Genomic DNA, 15,789 nt, shown 5'->3' on the forward strand with positions numbered 1-15,789 from the left:
AGCCACGGTGCCCAGCCGGTTCTTGTTCTTTTTTTTAAAAAGACCCATTCTTCTAATCTCTGTCTCTTGATTAGAAAGTTTAATCCAATATATTTAAAGTAATTATTGATGAGGAGGGACCTACTTCTGTCATTTTGCTATTTGTTTTATAAATGTCTTATAGCTTTTTTGTCCCTTATTTCCTGCATTAGAATCTTCTTTGGTGTTCAGTTGATTTTTTAATAGTGAAATATTTTAATTCCTTTCTCATTTTCTCTTGTGTATAATTCTATAACTATATTCTTTGTGGTTACCTTGCGGATTACACTTAACATTGTAAGGTTATAACACTCTAATTTGATTTATGTCATCTTTTATGTCAGCTTAACTTTAATACATACAAAAACTCCACTCTGTTACAGTTCCATCCTCACTCAGTTATTGATGTCTCAAAATTACATCTTCATACATTGTGTGTCTAAAAATAAAAACTAATAATTATTTTTAATGCATTAGTCTCATATAGAAAATATGTGAAGTTACAAACCAAAGTTACAATAATACTAGCCTTTAGACTAATAATCATCTTCTTTTAAATGTATTAGTCTCTTCAATAATGTACAAAACAAAAAGTGGCCTTACAAACTATTGTTACAACAATATCAGCTTTTACAACACCAGCTTCTGCCCATGTATTTACCTTTACTGAGATTTTTTTTCTTCATACAACTTCAAGTCAGTGCCTAGGGTACTTTCATTTCAACCTGCAGGGCTCTCTTCAGCATTTCCTGTATGGCAGGTCTAGTAGTAACAAACTCCCTCCTTCAGCTTTTGTTTATCTGGAAATGTCCTGATTTCTCTCTAGAGATTTTGGTTGGCAGTTTTTTCCTTTTATCACTTTGAATATATTGGCTCACTGCCTTCTGGCTTCCAAAGTTTTTGTTAAGAAATCTGCTGATCATTTTATTGAAGATCCTTTACATGTGATGAATTGTTTTTTTCTTGCTCTTTTAAGATGATTTCTTTTAAGATGATTTACAGTTTGATTGTAAAGTCTTAGTGGGGTCTCTTTGAGTTTATTTTACTTGACATTCATTGAGTCTCTTGAATGTTTCTATTCATGTTTTTCACCAAATTTGAGATGTTTTCAGCCATTATTTCTTCAAATAATTTCTCTGCCCCTTTCTCTCTCTCTTCTTCTGGGACTTCCATAAAGTGCACACTGATCCCTTTGGTGGTGTCCCACAGGTCCCTTAGGTTCTGTTCACTTTTCTTCAATCTTTTTTCTTTCTCTTACTCTGACTTGATAATTTCAATTGTCCCATCCTCAAGTTTACTGATTCTTTTGCCTGCCCAAATTGAAATTCTTCTAGTGAATTTTTATATTTTTCAGCACCAGAACTGTTTTGTTTTGTTAAGGTTTTCTATTTCTTCATTGACATTTCCATTTTGTTCATACATCATTTTCTTCACTTTCTTCATGTCTTCCATTAAAGATACTTGGGCACGGTGGCTCACGCCTGTAATCCCAGCACTTTGGGAGGCCGAAGCAGGTGGATCACAAGGTCAGGAGTTTTAAGACCAGCCTGGCCAACATGGTGAAACCCCAACTCTACAAAAAATACAAAAAAATTAGCTGGGCATGGTGGCACGCACCTGTAGTCCCAGCTACTCAGGAGGCTGAGGCAGAAGAATTGCTTGAACCCGGGAGGCAAGGTCATGCCACTGCACTTCAGCCTGGGGACAGAGCAAGAGTCTGTCTAAAAAATAAATAAGTAAATAAAGATGCTTCCTCTAAGTATCTTTAATACCATTATTTTAACATTTTTGTTTAATAGGTATGCCATATGGTCTTTCTAAGTGATAGTTGCTGTTGGTTTATTTTTTCCCTTTGAATGGGCCATACTTGCCTGTTTGTATGCCTTGTGATTTTTGTTGAAAACAGGACATTTGAATTTTATGATGTGGTAAACCATGGAAATCAGGTTCTCTCCCCTCTCCAAGGTTGGTTGCTTTTTATTTTTGTCTTGTTTTGGCTTTTATGGTTTTAAGCTGTCTCTGTGGCAAGCATTAGCCTGAGGTGTAAACTTAACATATTCTCAGGTCTCTTCTGAACCTGCACCCTTCTCTGACTATGCACAGTGACTTTCTAATTCCCCCTCATATGTGCAATTGTTTTTGAATGCCCTAGTCTTTAATGCCTGGCTCTCAAAAGGGTACAAAAAGAAAAACGAAGGGAGTGAGGGGAAGACACCAACCCTTTAACTTCCCTGGAAGTTGCTTTAGCTAAAGGGGAAGGGGCTTGCAACTGTCTGTGGGGTAGATGTAACAATGGCTGTTCACCTGTGTTTGCATGTCCATGATCTAAGCAGCAATCAGTGATCAGACATTAATACTGATATTTGAATTCTAGATATTCCCCACCTTGGCTTCCACAAGTCAAGTCACATGCAAGCCGTTCCTATAGCTTGTGCACTACTTGCCATGGGGCTGTGAATGGGAGATGGGTAATTGCCACCAAGCCAAGAGCTGAAATTGACCAAAATTAATCACAGTTGTAATCCAAGCCTTACCCCTACAAGTTGCAAGCCTTCAATAGACTCCAGAGTTCCAAAATAGTTACATCAAATTTTTCCAGTCCCATTGTAGTGTAGGTAGTGAGACAGATTTCTGGTGCTTCCTACTCTGTCATCTTCCCAGAGTCAGCCCCCTTTACCATCATGTTTGAAAGATAATTTTGCTACATATAAGATTCTGGATTGAGTTTTCCTTTCAGCACCTTGAATATGCCATCCACTGCCTTTTGGCCTCCATTTTTTCTAATGAGAAAGTCAGCTGTTAATGTTGTTGCCCTTGGAACTAGTCATTTTTCTCTTACTGCTTTCAAATTTTTGTCTTTGGTTTTCAGCATTTTTTACTATTATGTCTGGGAGTGGATCTCTTTGCATTTATTCTGCTTGATATTTATTGAGCTTCTTGAGTGTGTGCTTTTTCATCAAACTTGAGAAATTTCTAGTCATTTTTTCTTCAAATGTTTTTTCTGCTCTCCTCCTGCCCCTCTTCTTCTGGTACTCTCATTAAGCATATTTGGTGTGTTTAATGGAGTTCCATATTTCTCTGGGGCTCTGTTTATTTTTCTTTTTTTTTCTGTTTTTCAGATAGCATGATCTCCACCTCAGGTTTACTGATTTTTCTTCTGCCATCTCGAACTACTGTTGAGCTTCTTCTTTTTTTTTTTTTTTTTTTGTAGAGATGGAGTCTTGCTCTGTCGCCCAGGCTGCGGTGCAGTGGTGCGATCTTGGCTCACTGCAACCTCCGCCTCCCAGGTTCAAGCAATTCTCCTGCCTCAGCCTCCTGAGTAGCTGGGACTACAGGCGCACCCCACCACGTCTGGCTAATTTCTTTTGTATTTTAGAAGAGATGGAGTTTCCCTGCATCTGGTCTCAAACTCCTGAGCTCAGGCAATCTGCTCGCCTCTGCCTCCCAAAGTGCTAAGATAACAGGCGTGAGCCACCACACCTGGCTAATTTTTTTTTTTTTTTTTGTAGAGATAGGGTTTTACCATGTTGCCCAGGCTGGTATTAAACTTCTGAGTTAAAGCAATCTGCTCACCTTAGCCTCCCAAAGTGCTGGGATTTCAGGCATGTGTTACTGTGCCTGGCCCTGTCTGCTCCTTTATTTCATTACTTGGCTGCACTAATTAAGTTTATATCTTCTTCAGTGTGAAGTCTCTGATTTCATTCCTTACAAGGTGCAGGCTTAGGTATACACAGTCACCAGGGATAACAGTAGTTTCAGCAGGTCTGTCTTTGACTGCTTATTTTGCTAACTGCTTTTGTTGGTATCACACTCAGCTGTAAGCCTCCAATTTCCAGTTGATTTCTCTATTGTTTTTGACAATGCCCCAAGGCATGAATTGCTCCACAGTGTGATCCTATTAAATTTGGGCCCCTTTGCAGGGGTTATCTGATCTGACCCCAGGAGGGCCCTTCTTCTTTTTTTTTTTTTTTGAGATGAAGTTTTGCTCTTGTTGCCCAGGCTGGAGTGCAATGGTGCGATCTGGGCTCACTGCAACCTCCGCACCCTGGATACAAGCAATTCTCCTGCCTCAGCCTCCTGAGTAGCTGGCATTACAGGCATGCACCACCATGCCCGGCTAATTTTGTGTTCTTAGTAGAGACAGGGTTTCTCCATGTTTATCAGGCTGGTCTCGAACTCCCGACCTCAGGTGATCCGCCTTCCTCGGCTCCCCAAAGTGCTGGGATTACAGGTGTGAGCCACTGTGCTGGCCTCTGATCCCAGGAGGGCCCTTCTTAGCTGTCTCTTCCTCTGTTTCTGGTAAATTACTAGCCTACAATTTAGCTGTTGTTGTGGAGCTACTAACTTCCTCTTAATTGCTTACCACTAAATTCTCCATTGTTTTTGACAGCATCCTTAGGGTTGAACTTTCCCACAGTGTTCCAATTGTCAGTTTGGAAATACCTTTGGAAATAGCTTCAGAACTCTCTATTCTTTCTTTTTTTTAAGACAGAGTCTCGCTCTGTTGCCCAGGCTGGAGTGCAGTGGCACCATCTCGGCTCACTGCAAGCTCCGCCTCCCGGGTTCACACCATTCTCCTGCCTTAGCCTCCTGAGTAGCTGGGACTACAGGAACCTGCCACCATGACTGGCTCATTTTTTGTATTTTTAGTAGAGATGGGGTTTGACCGTGTTAGCCAGGATGGTCTTGATCTCCTGACCTCGTGATCCGCCCGCCTCGGCCTCCCAAAGTGCTGGGATTACAGGCGTGAGCCACCATGCCCGGCCAGAGCTCTCTGTTCTTATAACCTGCCTCTCCCTTGGGAAAATCTGAGTCATTGCTCTTGTTGTACCCAGGCGAGTTAGAGAAAACGCCACACTTTGAGACGAATTAAGAGTCCTTTATTAGCTGGCGACTGAGAGACCTCTAACGCTCAAAATTCTCTTGGCCCCGAGGAAGGGGCGTGATTACCTTTTATATCTTGGTTTAGGAAGGGGAGGGGGGGTCTAGTTAAAACAATTTTACAGAAGTAGTCAAAAAAGTTAAAAGGATAAATGGTTACAGGAAAGTAAACAGTTCCAGGTGCAGGGGCTTTAAGACTATTACAAGGTGATAGACGCGGGGCTTTGGGTGTTATCAATCAGGTGAATTCTTGGGGACTGCAGATATAGCTTGCCACAGTATCTTATCAGTTAATTGCATTCTTGGATGTGCTGGGAGTCAGCTTGCACAAGTTAAGTCCTTGAGGAAGGGGCTGCCAGTGAAAGAGCCAAGATGGAGTTTGTCTGGTTCTCTTAGCTAAGGGAGAAACAAGGCCAGGTGAATAAGGAAAAAACAAGGTTGGGCATTACACTCTGGAGCTAGGAGTGAGGAAAGTGGCCTGCCTCTCTGGGAGTTACATGCCTGCTTTATGGGCTCAGTTGAGACAATAGCCTCTGGTGTTCTTGGCTTACTTCTGGCATGGAAAATCCATCTTGAGTGAGGTATGGAGAGGGTGATCAAGGCCCTGTGTCTTGGCCTGCCATACCTATGGTAGAGCCTCCACCTGGAGTAGAAGTTGGGTGTAGGGAGTCCCTGACCTCTTGGCTGGACCCTCCTAGAATTTAGTCTCTGCAACACAAAGCTAGAGGGACGTGAGAATACTGGCAACCATCCCCTCCCTGAAAGATACCATAGCCCTTGATTGGGAGTTAAGGAGTACGATCTTGACCATATCCAAGAAGATTGAGTGGAGCTTCAGAGTAGAGCTTCTATAGCACTGAGTTGGGACAGGGGTTTGGGTAGGGAGAAATGGGTTGTAGCCTAAATGCCACAGACTCAATGTTCTTATGGAGATTTAGTAAACTTTCCTTATCATTTCTTCATTTGCTATATTCCCGTAGGGCAATTGGCAGAGACTTTAAATGGTTATTTAAAAAAAAAATTTTTCTTGCCAATACACTCTGGAAGTCATTTTTCTATTAAATTATTGTTTGTATTCTACAGTTTTACCAAAAACTAAAACAATGAAGTTTATTTGTATCCCTTAGGATATTTTAAAAATAAAATTTTTATAATCTCAAGACATAAAATGCTATGAATTTAAAGAGAATAAAAATTCAACAGCTTTTTAATTTAAAAAATATTTATCATTCAGAAAAATCTCAGTAGAATAAAGCTATATCCAAGTTTTAAAGACATAGAATTATAAGAGAACATTACCTTGAGCAAATTTTTCTATTACTTTTAAGTATAATAGTTTTGCTTATTTGCAAAGCACTGTTGTTGCTCTTCAATATTTTTCTTTCATGTGAGTGACTGTACTTTAAAACACAAGACTATATAAAATCATAATGCCAAGCAACACCAGTTACCATCAGCTGGAAAAGCTTTTTCTTTAAATACTATTCAGGGTGGACTATCTTTTTAAAATTCTGGAACACAAATGGATTTTAAAATATATTATGTTGTTTACTATCAACTTTCTAAAAGCTATAGTGTTGAATATGTGTACACATGTATACATTTTTTTTTTTTTTTTTTGAGATGGAGTCTCACTCTGTCGCCTAGCCTGTAATGCAGTGGTGTGATCTTGGCTCACTGCAACCTCCGCCTCCCAGGTTCAAGCGATTCTCCTGCCTCAGCCTCCTGAGCACAGCTGGGACTACAGGCGTGCGCCACCATGCCCGTCTAATTTTTGTATTTTTAGTAGAGACGGAGTTTCACAGTATTGGCTAGACTGGTCTCAAACTCCTGACCTCAGGTGATCTGCCCACCTCTGCCTGCCAGAGTGCTGGGATTACAGGTGTGAGCCACCATGCCTGGCCACACATGTATTTTTTTTTAAGCATTAAAAGATGATCAGGGAATATTAATGCAAGCTAAAAAGCCCGTATCATGTGAAACTTTCATTTGCTATCACCACTATTGTTATAATTCTACGAAAGGGATCACATAAATTATAGTTGAAAGAAAAAAAATCCCCTTATGTACTTGGATTTCCAAGTACAAAGTTTTGCAACATAATTATTTTTAGTACACTTGTATACAATTAGTAAACATTTAAATTAGTTTTTAAAAACTTAAAACTTCAATTGGAATGTGCTAATTCAAGCCAAGTAGCAATTTAAGTGACCTTTATATTTGCATTATAAGGCAGAATTAAAAGATTGAGGCCGGCTGGGCGCAGTGGCTCACGCCTGTATTCCCAACACTTTGGGAGGCCGAGGCAGGCGGGTCACCTGAGGTCGGGAGTTCAAGACCAGCCTGGCCAGCATGGAGAAACCCCGTTTCTACTAAAAATACAATATTAGCTGGGCGTGCTGGCGCATGCCTGTAATCGCAGCTACTCGGGAGGCTGAGGCAGAAGAATCCCCTGAATCCAGGAGGCAGACGTTGCAGTGAGCCCAGATCGCGCCATTGCACTCCAGCCTGGGCAACAAGAACAAGACTCCTTCTCCAAAAAAATAAATAAATAAAAATAATAATTGAGTCTTTGTCCCTGTTTATGTCAGACTGTTTACTATGCCTGAACAGAACCTATTCTTACCTAAATGACCTCCTTTTCTTGGCAATGTTATACCTCCTTTTCTTGGCAATGTTATAAACAATAGCCAATTCAGAAATAAGCACCTGCATCTCAAACTTCTGTTTACTATGATAAATTATTTAAATGAAAGCAGTTGGTATACATGCTGCTTGCTCAGTTCTCTCCAAATTGGGATTTATGTCTGTTATGGAAAAAATGTAGCTTGAGGTTAAATAATAATGCTAATATGCTAAGTAATTATGACTTCCATTTTTATAATCTAACCTGGATTCTTCATTCTGGGACACATACATAGAATTTGTCTTTTATGTAGAAGAATACTTAGATTGAAGACATATACTTTTCTTTTTTTTTTTTTTTTTTGAGATGGAGTTTCACTCTTGTTGCCCAGGCTGGAATACAATGGCGCCGCCCTCGCTCACTGCAACCTCTGCCTCCCAGGTACAAGCGACTCTCCTGCCTCCAGCCTCCCAAGTAGCTGGGTCACAGGCATGCGCCACCACACCTGACTAATTTTGTATTTTTAGTAGAGACAGGGTTTCTCCATGTTGGTCAGGCTGGTCTTGAACTCCTGACCTCAGGTGATCCACCCGCCTTGGCCTCCCAAAGTGCTGGGATTACAGGCATGAGCCACTGCGCCCGGCCGAAGGTATATACTTTTCAAAATATTTAGGAATAAATCTAAATATTCCTGAGTACTTCCAGGAATTGCTAGAAAGATGACATATAAAACCAAACTTCTTGAATACTTTATAGCTTCTTTATGAGTTCCATGAATAATCTGTAAAAGCCTTCTGATTGATCAGCATGAGTTCTAAATGATGTTATCAGACTATGTAACTTCAAGTAATCTTTTTTTTTTTTTTTTTTGAGATGGGGTCTCGCTTTATTGCCCAGGCTGGAGTGCAGTGGCGCAATCTCAGCTCACTGCAACCTCCACCTCCCGGGTTCAGGCAAGTCTCCTGCCTCAGCCTCCCAAGTAGCTGGGACTACAGGCACTCGCCACCATGCCCAGCTAGTTTTTGTATTTTTAGTAGAGACGGGGTTTCACCATATCGGCCAGGCTGGTCTTGAACTCCTGACCTTGTGATCCATCCGCCTCGGCCTCCCAAAGTGTTGGGATTACAGGCGTGAGCCATGGCGCCTGGCCCAACTTCAAGTAATCTTCTAATCATTATTTCTATTTTTGAGATACTAGTTCATAAAACATCAAATATCCATGAATCACAGTGCTATCCACTGGCAGCATGGCAGTGAACTACAATGAAAACCAGTTCTACAAAAGACACTTTGAATGCCATTGTTTCACACCTTTAATACTGTCTTAAAGGGTCTATTACTCTTCAACTATCTTAGTGTACTTTGAAATATAAAAGTAATAATTATCATTGGAACAGTTATTCTAAATCTAAAAAGATAACTCCCATAGCAATATTTGTTTACTCAGAACATATCTTCATTTCCAATATATGTAAAATTTCTCACAAAGTCAGAACAGAACTCACAGTTTGAACAGAAACCTCAGTATTTAAATCTCCACATTCAGTAAAATAAACACTACATAGTAGGTTGTCCTGAATATAAATCACGCATTTAAGTAGATGGGATATAATTTCTAACTTGTGTTAAAAGTGAAGAAATAATTTTTTATGTGAAGCCTTGTCCCAACTCAGTCAAGTGCAAGATTATCATACGATACAAATCAAACTCTACTAACACAGCACATTTGTCAGAGACTTGAAGGCAGATACATAACTACAGCTGGGGAACTGGATGTCCTTCAGCTAGGGTGTAATGAAAGAAAAAAGCATATCATAGATCAGGCCCCAGTTTTAATTACTTCATTGATGACAATGCCTTACTTTATTCATTGAAGAATGTTTCTTCCACTGAAAATACACTTTTAATTTTATAATGCTAGACAGTAGGGGAAAAAATAGGAGCCCATGTAAAAAAAAAAACAATCCACTCTTAGAATCTAAAGTTATTGATCAGATATGCAATGACTCTTTTCTGCTGTGAAGACAATCAAATCTTTTTTCTAAAGTACTGACTTGCCAATTTATCTTTGATAACTGATTCAGAAAGATAAATGAACCTTGTGACTTTACATATGAGAATATGTACATATATATATATATATTCTGAGAAGTTACGTCCCATGATCTGACCCATACTTCTGATTTAAAATATAACTAAATTCTCTCAATAAAACAGTACTAATTTTAAGTTTTAAACTGAAATCACCCTTTTACCACACTGTTCTCATTCTCTTTACTTTTTATTTTTACATTATTTCTATAAATACTAAAAAAAAACCCCAAAATCCCCAATCTTGAAACCAACTTACATTAGAGGTCTGAGGTTAGTTTATAACTTTTAAAATATCTTGTTAAAATGTAAAAAACCTGAAATTACAAACAAAAAAATTTATAATTTTACAGTATATATTGAATTTTTTTAAAAAAATATTCTGAACTGTTTTCATATAAGTAATCAAGTGTTATTTTTTTAAATGAAACTCCTTTATAGGCTAGAGGAGGATATGTGGTATTGCCCCATTAGAAATCAATACACACTTCATTTTTTTATGCTGGTACTTCAACTATTTCAAAGTAGTCATTTGGTAGAATCACATAACCTCTTTCTGATACGTCGTCTTTCTCTTTCTGGAAGTGAACAACCTCCTTTAATTTTTCAAGCTGCCGTTCTTGCCTTCTGCATCGCTGCTGTGCGGTCTTGAGCTTCTTTCTGAGTTTTTCAACTTGCTGTTCTAGCTGATGAATCCTTTTCCGCTGGTGCATTGTATCCTCCACAGTATAGTTGTGGTCACAGAAAACAGAGAGATTAACAGGGGTCTGAAGAGGCGGCATTAGTAATCCAATAGCAGCATCAACCTGGGAAACAGGAGGCGGTAAAGGAGGTGGGGGAAGCTGTTCCTGTGGCTCCAGAAGATCTTCTTTCTAAAACAAAAATACAAAGTATGTTTGAATTTAGTAACTAAAAACAGTTTAAAAGAATCTGTGGACTGACCGGGCGCAGTGGCTCATGCCTGTAATCCTAGTACTTTTGTGAGGAAGAGGTGGACGGATCACCTGAGGTCAGGAGTTTGAGACCAGCCTGGCCAACATGGTGAAACCCTGTCTCTACTAAAAATACAAAAATTAGCCGGGTGTGGTGGTGCACGCCTATAATCCCAGCTACTTGGGAGGCTGAGGCAAGAGAATCGCTTGAAACCGGGAGGCGGAGGTTGCAGTGAGCCAAGATCATGTCACTGCACTCCAGCCTGGGCAACAGAGAGAGACTTTGTCTCCAAAAAATAAATAAATAAATAAATAATAAAAGAATCTGTGGAATTTAAGAAATATTGACTTGTTTTGGGAATCAGTGGTATAGAAACATTGCAAAATGAGAAAATAGTTTCAGTTTGAATAAACTTTTCTACCTGATGTAGAGGGACGGTGGAGGAAAGAGACAAAATGAATAATCAGATCTAATTAAATATTAAGCACTGAGAAGAAAAAAAATGCTTTGAAACTAAACTGTCACTGATAAAGAAAACCCAAAACTTATCAATATATAACTGGCAGTACAGAGTGATTTTTAACTAAGTTACAAAGCTGGACTAAGTTTCTTAGTGTGAGGATATTTATCTTTAATAAACTGCATTTTGTGTTTTCAGAAATGTATCACTGTTAACCACAAGGTTCCAGGCACATTTATTCTCTTAACACTAACTCAATTTTCCACATTTTAATCAATGAACACATCAGTTTGATAAACAGAAAGCAACCCAATATTTTAAAACGCATATTACCTTGTCATGTGGCTCGGTACAAAGAAATATTGTGGGCACAGCGTTTTCTTTCAGTAACTTGTTGTTGCACTCTCTCTTAAAGCAGTCTGGAGTAAAGTGCTCTGAACAAATACTGCTATACTTGGTGGGTTTAAAGTTTTTTCTTCTGACAGCTGCCTCCCATTCTTTACAAAGACTGGGTCGAGTAAGAGGAAACCTAAGAAGAAGGCATAATTCAATTATCTGTCCTGATTTTTTTAAATAAAGGCACCTAAACTTTCCAGCTTAGGAAAGATCTTACATTGGTATTAAAGATGTTACAATTGTATTATCCTATTCGATTAAAGATTAGCTCTAGTTATCTATTTATCTCATTTATTAATTTTTTTTAAATTTTTTTGAGACGCCGCCTTGCTCTGTTGTTAGGCTGGAGTGCAGTGGCGCGATCTCGGCTCACTGTGCCTCCGCCTCCCGGGTTCAAGCAATTCTCCTGCCTCAGCCTCCCGAGTAGCTGGGACTCAGGCGTGCGCCACCACGCCCAGCTAAGTTTTGTACTTTTAGTAGAGAAGGGCTTTCACCACGTTGGCCAGGATGGATTCGATTTCTTGACCTCGTGATCCGCCCGCCTTGGCCTCCCAAAGTGCTCGAATTACAGGCGTGAGCCACTGTGCCTGGCCCTCATTCATTAACGTTTAACTTTTTTATACTGAGTTCACCAAAAGATTCAAGTAAAATACATACTATAGAGTAAATGTGCCTGTGGCTCATGCCTGTAATCCCAGCACTTGGGAGGCCACTGTCCGAGGGACTACTTAAGTCCAAGAGTTCGAGACTAGCCTGGGCAACACAGCAAAACCCTGTCTCTACAAAAAACACAAAAATTAGCTGGGCATGGTGGTATGTGCCCAGGTACTCGGGAGGCTGAGGCTGAGGTGGAAGGATTGCTCAAGCCTGGGAGGTCAAGGCTGCAGTGAGCTGAGATCGTTCCACTGCACTCCAGCCTGGGTGACAGATCCATACCCTGTCTCAAAAAGAAAAAAAAACCTGTATTCATATTTTTTACCAGTAATTTTCCGTGTGCTGCACAGAGAGACAAAGATTGCACATTTGTATATATGTACTGGGAAAAAGGGGCTTCTAGTTCTCTTAGCATCAGTCTGACAAATATGAATAGGCTAAATTTGAATTAAAGGCAGATAATAACAGAAGAAAAGTATTTATTTTTTAATCAACTGGGATGTCCATTAGGCCCAGGTAAACGGGGATAGTGAGAGTTTACATTTATTGTGGTAATTTTACTCTTCCAAGTAAGAATTTGGTAAACTGGGGGGATTGGAAAAAAAAACAAAGGGAAGGGAGTTTCGAATTTATGTTTCACAGTTTCTCTTCCATGTACGTATGCTAGAGCCTGACTCTGCTAGTAAGAGATCTTTATGACAGTCCCTTTTCTTTGTACGACATAGCACTCTCCGCTGCCGCTACGTAGAGAGTGGGAGAAGTGGTACTCCTAGAAAATCTAAGCTGGGGCTGGGCGTGGCCTGTAATAAGGCCTGTAATCCCAGGACTTTGGGAGGCTGAGGGCAGATCAGGAGGTCAAAGTATCGAGACCATCCTGGCCAACATGGTGAAACCCCGTCTCTACTAAAAATACAAAAATTAGCTGGGTGTGGTGGTGCACACCTGTAGTCCCAGCTACTCGGGAGGCTGAGGCAGGAGAATCGCTTGAACTCGGAAGGCAGAGGTTGCAGGGAGCTGAGATCGTGCCACTGCACTCTAGCCTGGTGACAGAGCAAAACTCCATCTCAAAAAAAAAAAAAAAAAAAAAAAAGAAGAAAATCTCAGCTGGAATGGCCTCTATAAGTATAAACTAGGGTAGCATTTGCTGGTAAAATTTAGTACCTAGGGCCTCCTGGCTCAAGGATGACAAATTTACAGCTGTTTGTGAGATTCTCTTAAGATCTTTCCCATCTACTCTCCCTAAACCTGCTATTTTAGATAAGGGATAAGATGCAGGTTAGCCCTTCTTTTGATTCAATCCATATCTGCTTAACATCTAGCAGAAACAGTTATATCTTTTTTTTTTTTTTTTTTTGAGATGGAGTCTCACTCTGTTACCCAAGCTGGAGTGCAGGGCAAGCTCTCAGCTCACTGCAACCTCCATATCCCAGGTTCAAGCGATTCCCCTACTTCAGCCTCCCAAGTAGCTAGGATTACAAGCGTACGCCTGTATTTTGTATTTTTAGTAGAGACGGGATTTTGCCATGTTGGCCAGGATGGTCTCGAACTCCTGACGTCAGGTGATCCGCCCACCTCGGCCTCCCCAGGTGCTGGGAATTACAGGCATGAGCCACCGTGCCTCGCCAAAAACAGTTATTTCTGACGTGTGAATACCCTCTTTAAACTAGTTTCCAGTGCCAATGAAACATTTTCCATAATTTTAGATTCCTTCTGCCAAGCCATCAGAAATGTGGGTGGGGAGCTGCGCATGTAATCCTGTTACCATCACCTGACCTTTCCCTACACTTAGAACATGTTTACAGAAATTCCAATTAAATCAAGAGATAATATTAGGATACCCTGAACTGAATTCTCTAAGTGTTCTATCCCCTTCTCCAAGGGGTAACATCATTACTCTGGAGACCTCTCTACGTTCTACACACTCTTATTTCTATAGGGTCCATCTCATATGATATCAAATATATTTAAAAAATGCATGGACACTCCCCTAGTAAACACAGATGGCCCCACAGCAAAAAAATAAATAATTAAAAAGATATTTAACATTTTGCTTTTGTAATTATTTACCTAATTATAAAAGATAATTAACTAATTACCTATGGCTAATCTGTATAGTTTACCCCTGGATCTTATTTCTTACCTATCATCTGCGTAGAGTCGTCAGGAATTCTTGCAAAGAAAACTTAACATAAATGTAATTAAAATTTGTAAACAAATTCAGCTGAATGAAAATGTTATGTCACATTTTACAAGCGTTTATCATAAGTAATTGCAACTCTGCACTTTTTTCCTATTTTCAAGAGAATATTTTTGATCCTATCACTCTTAACTGTGTTACCTACTGGATAAGACGGCTCTGAAAGCTGTGGGGCAGTTTCTTTCGAAACAGCTTCCTCTATGCACAGGTAATGCCATAATAAATAAAGATCCGTGTGAGTCATTTTATTATGATCCATGTTGTAACTGTCCATATTATCATTATTGTGTGCTGAAAAGATAACGATTTATCTTGGCAGTACCTGAAGCTTTCTCCAAAACTCAGGGTCCTTAAAGCTTAGTTCCTAGAGATTGGGGGCAAAAATTCTCCCTGATTTCCCAGCCAAAAAACCCTTAATTGCTACGATGCTGGCCTCCCATCCACGGCAAGGGCGAAAAGTAGTGATTTCTTCGTTTAAAGGCCTTTGTTTCTATTTTAAATTTACCCCTAAGACCATATTAAAACACCTGGCTGCTCTGTGACCCTGGTGGTGGCAAAACCCGCGCCACCCTAGGCATCGCTCGCGGGCTCCGAACGCGTCAACCGAGGCCGCGAGCGAAGCCTGCAACCAACGCCTGTTCCAGGAGCGCCAGAAACGGCTGCCGCGGCGACGCGCACCGAGAACGCGCGATCGGGCGGCCGTTCCCAGCGGGACGCGGTGGGAAACGCCCGGCGCGGCCGGCCCCAGACCCCACCCGCCCCTCGCGCGGACACGCGCCTGGCTCCGCCCCCGGCCCCGCCGGCCGCGCGCCCCCACCCCGGCTGAGACCGGCTCCGCGAGGCGCTCAGGGTCCTCACTTGTGGAAAGAAACGGGCTTGTCCTTGTCGTAGCGGTTCTTGCAGCCGTAGGCGGAGCAGGACTGCACCATCCTTCCGGTCCTCAGGCACTTCACTTCTGCCGCCGCAGAAGGCAGGGGAAGCTGTTCTCAGTGTCACTGCGCTCGGTTGGACACCCTCGCTTCTTTTGTAGCTTTGGCCAACAGTTACAGTGATGGTGGCTTCCCTCGGGGGTGACTAGTGTGCCCGTTTTGTTGTTTGCATTAGCAGAAGGACCACAGCCATCGCCCGTCTCCCATCTCCAAGATGGCGGAGGCAGCTTCAACCTCACCTCTCGCGAGGGGTGCGTCCCACTGTCTCTGATTAGCCCCGAGGTCAGAGGTAACGTTTCCTGGGAAGCTAACTATTGGCTGAGGCCAGGTGTTTCCGGCGGTGGCTTCAGAGTTGCGGAAGTGGGCGGAGCCCTGAGCTTCCGGCAGGCAGGAAGGAACTGCTTGTGGGGGAGGAGGCGCGGCGGGAGGCCGGATTCCTGGGGCATACTCCAGCCCCGGGCTTTTCTCTTGGGTTAATTGATGCGGAGGTTTTCTGGGGCGGCTTACAGTAGGGAACAACTAGGGCCTCTTGGAGAACAGGTGTAAAGCCGAGGTCGATGTCTGATTGCGCCCATTTCTTTAAAAGGGCGGACACAGATGGTGT

General features: G+C 41.4%; 1 protein-coding gene and 1 long non-coding RNA gene across 3 annotated transcripts in view; one reads left to right on the forward strand and one right to left on the reverse strand.

The window, feature by feature from the left end:
- Positions 1 to 8,820: 8,820 nt before the first annotated feature.
- On the reverse strand, positions 8,821 to 15,529 carry THAP1 (THAP domain containing 1). Of its 2 annotated transcripts, XM_054499781.2 has the most exons (3): positions 15,115 to 15,529; positions 11,343 to 11,538; positions 8,821 to 10,488 (listed from the first exon to the last, which is right to left on the reverse strand). In XM_054499781.2, the coding sequence occupies exons 1-3, from the start codon at positions 15,183 to 15,185 to the stop codon at positions 10,114 to 10,116; spliced, it is 642 nt and encodes a 213-aa protein (XP_054355756.1). In that variant the 5' UTR covers positions 15,186 to 15,529; the 3' UTR covers positions 8,821 to 10,113. The 2 variants fall into 2 exon arrangements, with proteins under 2 accessions (XP_054355756.1, XP_054355757.1); XM_054499782.2 differs by lacking the exon at positions 11,343 to 11,538 and having other exon boundaries at positions 15,115 to 15,419.
- The window catches only part of LOC134740002 (uncharacterized), a 33,136-nt gene continuing 32,758 nt past the window's right edge, over positions 15,412 to 15,789 (forward strand). The window contains exon 1 of the long non-coding RNA XR_010127183.1: positions 15,412 to 15,474. This is a non-coding gene — a long non-coding RNA (uncharacterized LOC134740002). The remainder of the gene's footprint in view (positions 15,475 to 15,789) is intronic.

Source organism: Pongo pygmaeus, chromosome 7 (assembly GCF_028885625.2).
Source record: "Pongo pygmaeus isolate AG05252 chromosome 7, NHGRI_mPonPyg2-v2.0_pri, whole genome shotgun sequence".
NCBI lineage: Eukaryota > Metazoa > Chordata > Mammalia > Primates > Hominidae > Pongo > Pongo pygmaeus.

Excerpts from the sequence above, each read along its gene's own strand:
- THAP1 (XM_054499781.2), bottom strand. The coding sequence starts at position 15,185 with ATGGTGCAGTCCTGCTCCGCCTACGGCTGCAAGAACCGCTACGACAAG. Across the intron at positions 11,539-15,114 it reads AAGCCCGTTTCTTTCCACAA|GTTTCCTCTTACTCGACCCA; the intron begins GTGAGGACCCTG and ends CCTTCTTCTTAG. Across the intron at positions 10,489-11,342 it reads GTACCGAGCCACATGACAAG|AAAGAAGATCTTCTGGAGCC; the intron begins GTAATATGCGTT and ends TTTTTGTTTTAG.